Source organism: Kryptolebias marmoratus, linkage group LG16 (assembly GCF_001649575.2).
Source record: "Kryptolebias marmoratus isolate JLee-2015 linkage group LG16, ASM164957v2, whole genome shotgun sequence".
NCBI classification, from domain to species: Eukaryota; Metazoa; Chordata; class Actinopteri; order Cyprinodontiformes; family Rivulidae; genus Kryptolebias; species Kryptolebias marmoratus.
The window spans coordinates 365,398-368,252 of NC_051445.1; the positions used below are offsets into that span (position 1 = coordinate 365,398).

Consider the following 2,855-nt stretch of genomic DNA (forward strand, 5'->3'; position numbering starts at 1 on the left):
GCTGAAGTCGGCCCGTTACCTCAGCCAATCAGCTGGGACGGGCTGAAATCACCCCGTTACCTCAGCCAATCAAAAGTGGAAAGTGGAAACAGTTAATCTCATTAATCTGAGCTGCGTTTGTGTGAAAAACAACTTTTTTCACACATATCAGCTGATTTGATTAGACGAGGGAATTAAAGGGAGCTTTGTGAGATTCTAACATTTAAAAGAGAAAATTTAATAGATTTAACACTTTATTCTTTTAAACAATGATGCAAAAATGGCTCCTCGTGTCGCCCATCAACTCAGCTGAAAATCAAATAAACTCATGAAACAGAATATTTCTCTGGTTTTCTGTTTTTAACAAACTGTAGAGTTTGGTCCTTTTTAACAGTGAAATGATCAGCAGTGACTCAAAGTTCTGCTGATGATGAAATGAAACCAGGTTCTGTCGTCAGGAGTTAAAATCTGACTGAAGAACCAAGAAGCTCGTCAGGAACTGACAGACCTTCAGTCTTCAACTAAACACAGTAAGTAAGTTTCAGCTGAACAGAGAGAACTTCTCATTTCCTGCTCGACTCGGACCCTTCACCTGTGAGGAACCGGGTCATTTCAGAACCGAGTGTCGGACTGACAGAGCGTTGGGGCCCCTCACCGTTTCGGTCCAGTAAGTGGGAGTCGGAGTGTTTCTTGCCTATGTCGGCGAAGGACCGGACCAGCGGGATGCGATTGCTGAGCTTCTTCTCGTTCTGATGGTGGTGCCGTTTCAACATGGCTTCTCTCACCTTCTCCTCAAGCCCCTCCTCCAGCTGACCCGACGCCAGCATGCTGTCAATCACCATGTCTGTGGGGGACAGGGACACGGGGTCAGCTGATGATGTTCGGAGGAAGGTTTTTAACCTTTGACCCTTCCCAGACAGAACCAGAAGCAGCTGCGTCGACTTTTAACAGACGACTCAAAGCTGAAACTGGATCTTTATTCAGAGTCGGAGTCCAGGAAACACACCAGACATGCACAGTTCAACAGAAAATAAGATTCCAGCTCCAACACTGTGGTTCTGAAACAGCTGGTAGATAAAAACAGTTATTTGTTGCTGTTTCAGGTCTGACACATCAGCCGACAGGACGGAAACTGAGGGGAAGAAAAACTCTGAAAGACCATCTGATCCAGAACACCAACAGATTACACAGGAAGGTTCTGGATCAGTTTAAAGGTTGTAATAACTCCTGATTTAATCCAGACTCTTCCTGCTGCAGGGTCAGAACCAGAACCTCGGACCTGCGATCTCCTCGATGCCGTTGGCCCTCATGTCGAGCAGCACGGTGCCATTCAGGATGCAGGAGCGCAGCTCGAACAGGCTGTGCAGGGACAGCGTGGCCACGTAGGGCTTGCTCCAGCGGTCGCCGCCGTCCTCCACGTCCTCCTCGAACTTCAGCCACCTGAGGAGAAGGATGCATGAAGGCACGGCTGCTCAGTATAACTCTATTAATAAGCTCAGAGAGCAGCGACTTGGCAGGAAACAGCAGTTAGACTGTTTTAGATAATCTGACATGTTCTGAATGTTGTCTGCTGAAGGCCGTCCAACACCACACGCTCCTCCTCGTGATGAAGAGTAGAAAACTAAACCTGGTGGATGGATGAAGAGGTTCCAACTGAACTGAAACAACTTCAGCTCAAACCACCAGTCCGATATAAATAACAGGTTAATGCTGATTAAACCTCGTTTTTCCCACCAAACTTAGACTTTATATCCGTCCAGAACCCGTTAAAAGTTCATCTGCACCCATGAAGACGAAGTGAGTCCACAGTCATCTCACCTGGCCGTCTCCTTCCACTCCTGGACGTCTCCGTCTCTGAAGGCCAGCTCGTCCAGCTCGGTGAACAGGTCGTGGGGAATGTGCTCCTCATCGTCGTCCTCCAGCCCGAGGATGAACTGGACCCTCTGAGACGGCGTGTCTGCAGACACGACCACACTCTTCGTCACTCCGCCACTCCTCATCATCAGGGTTTTATCCAGGAGACACTCACCGTAGGAGGGCGACTCCCGTCCGTCCTCCCTGTCTGAGCGGTCCCTCCGTTTCCGGTGATGTCGGTGTCCTCGGTGCCGGTGCCGCCGCCGGCTCTGACGGCCCAAAGGGACGTGGACACCAACGTAAACGGCTCGGTGGCCTGGAGGACAAAGAGACGAGTCAAAACCTGGACCTGGGCTTTAAAAGGACTTTATTTATTTCACTGTGGAACCATTTGTTTTATCTAATAACTTGATTTCAATAAAGAGTCAACTTCTGGTCATGGAAATAAAAACTGAAATTTAAAGGTGAATGATCCAATCAGGAAAGATTTATTTATTTTATTAGAGCTAACAGAAATAAAAGATTATTTTTTAAAATATGTCAATGAATTAGGGTATAATTTATTTGTAGATGCAGACGATTCTGAATCAATTTTCAACTAATTTTTATTTTATTAACATTATTCTGTGCTGACACAGTTTGTCCCAGCAGAGCCTCCGTAGCTTCCTGAAGAACATCTGTCTGTAAATATCAGCTGAAGTTAGCAGAACATCTGTCTGTAAATATCAGCTGAAGCCTGAAGAACACCTGTCTGTAAATATCAGCTGAAGTTAGAACATCTGTCTGTAAATATCAGCTGAAGTTAGAACATCTGTCTGTAAATATCAGCTGAAGTTAGCAGAACATCTGTCTGTAAATATAAGCTGAAGTTAGAACATCTGTCTGTAAATATCACCTGAAGTTAGAACATCTGTCTGTAAATATCACCTGAAGCCAGAAGAACATCTGTCTGTAAATATCAGCTGAAGTTAGCAGAACATCTGTCTGTAAATATCAGCTGAAGCCTGAAGAACATCTGTCTG

General features: G+C 45.9%; 1 protein-coding gene across 3 annotated transcripts in view; it reads right to left on the bottom strand.

The window, feature by feature from the left end:
- LOC108229391 (sodium bicarbonate cotransporter 3-like) overlaps window positions 1-2,855 on the bottom strand; it is a 35,047-nt gene that overhangs the window by 30,091 nt on the left and 2,101 nt on the right. For 2 of the 3 annotated variants that reach the window (XM_037980194.1, XM_037980193.1), the window contains exons 2-5: window positions 2,009-2,149; window positions 1,798-1,936; window positions 1,259-1,419; window positions 635-823 (exon numbers count right to left, since the gene is read on the bottom strand). In XM_037980194.1, the coding sequence (XP_037836122.1) occupies window positions 635-823; window positions 1,259-1,289 (220 nt within the window). In that variant the 5' untranslated portion in view covers window positions 1,290-1,419; window positions 1,798-1,936; window positions 2,009-2,149. Of the gene's footprint in view, window positions 1-634; window positions 824-1,258; window positions 1,420-1,797; window positions 1,937-2,008; window positions 2,150-2,855 lie in introns of those variants that run through there. The other variant, XM_037980192.1, reaches the window with a different exon arrangement.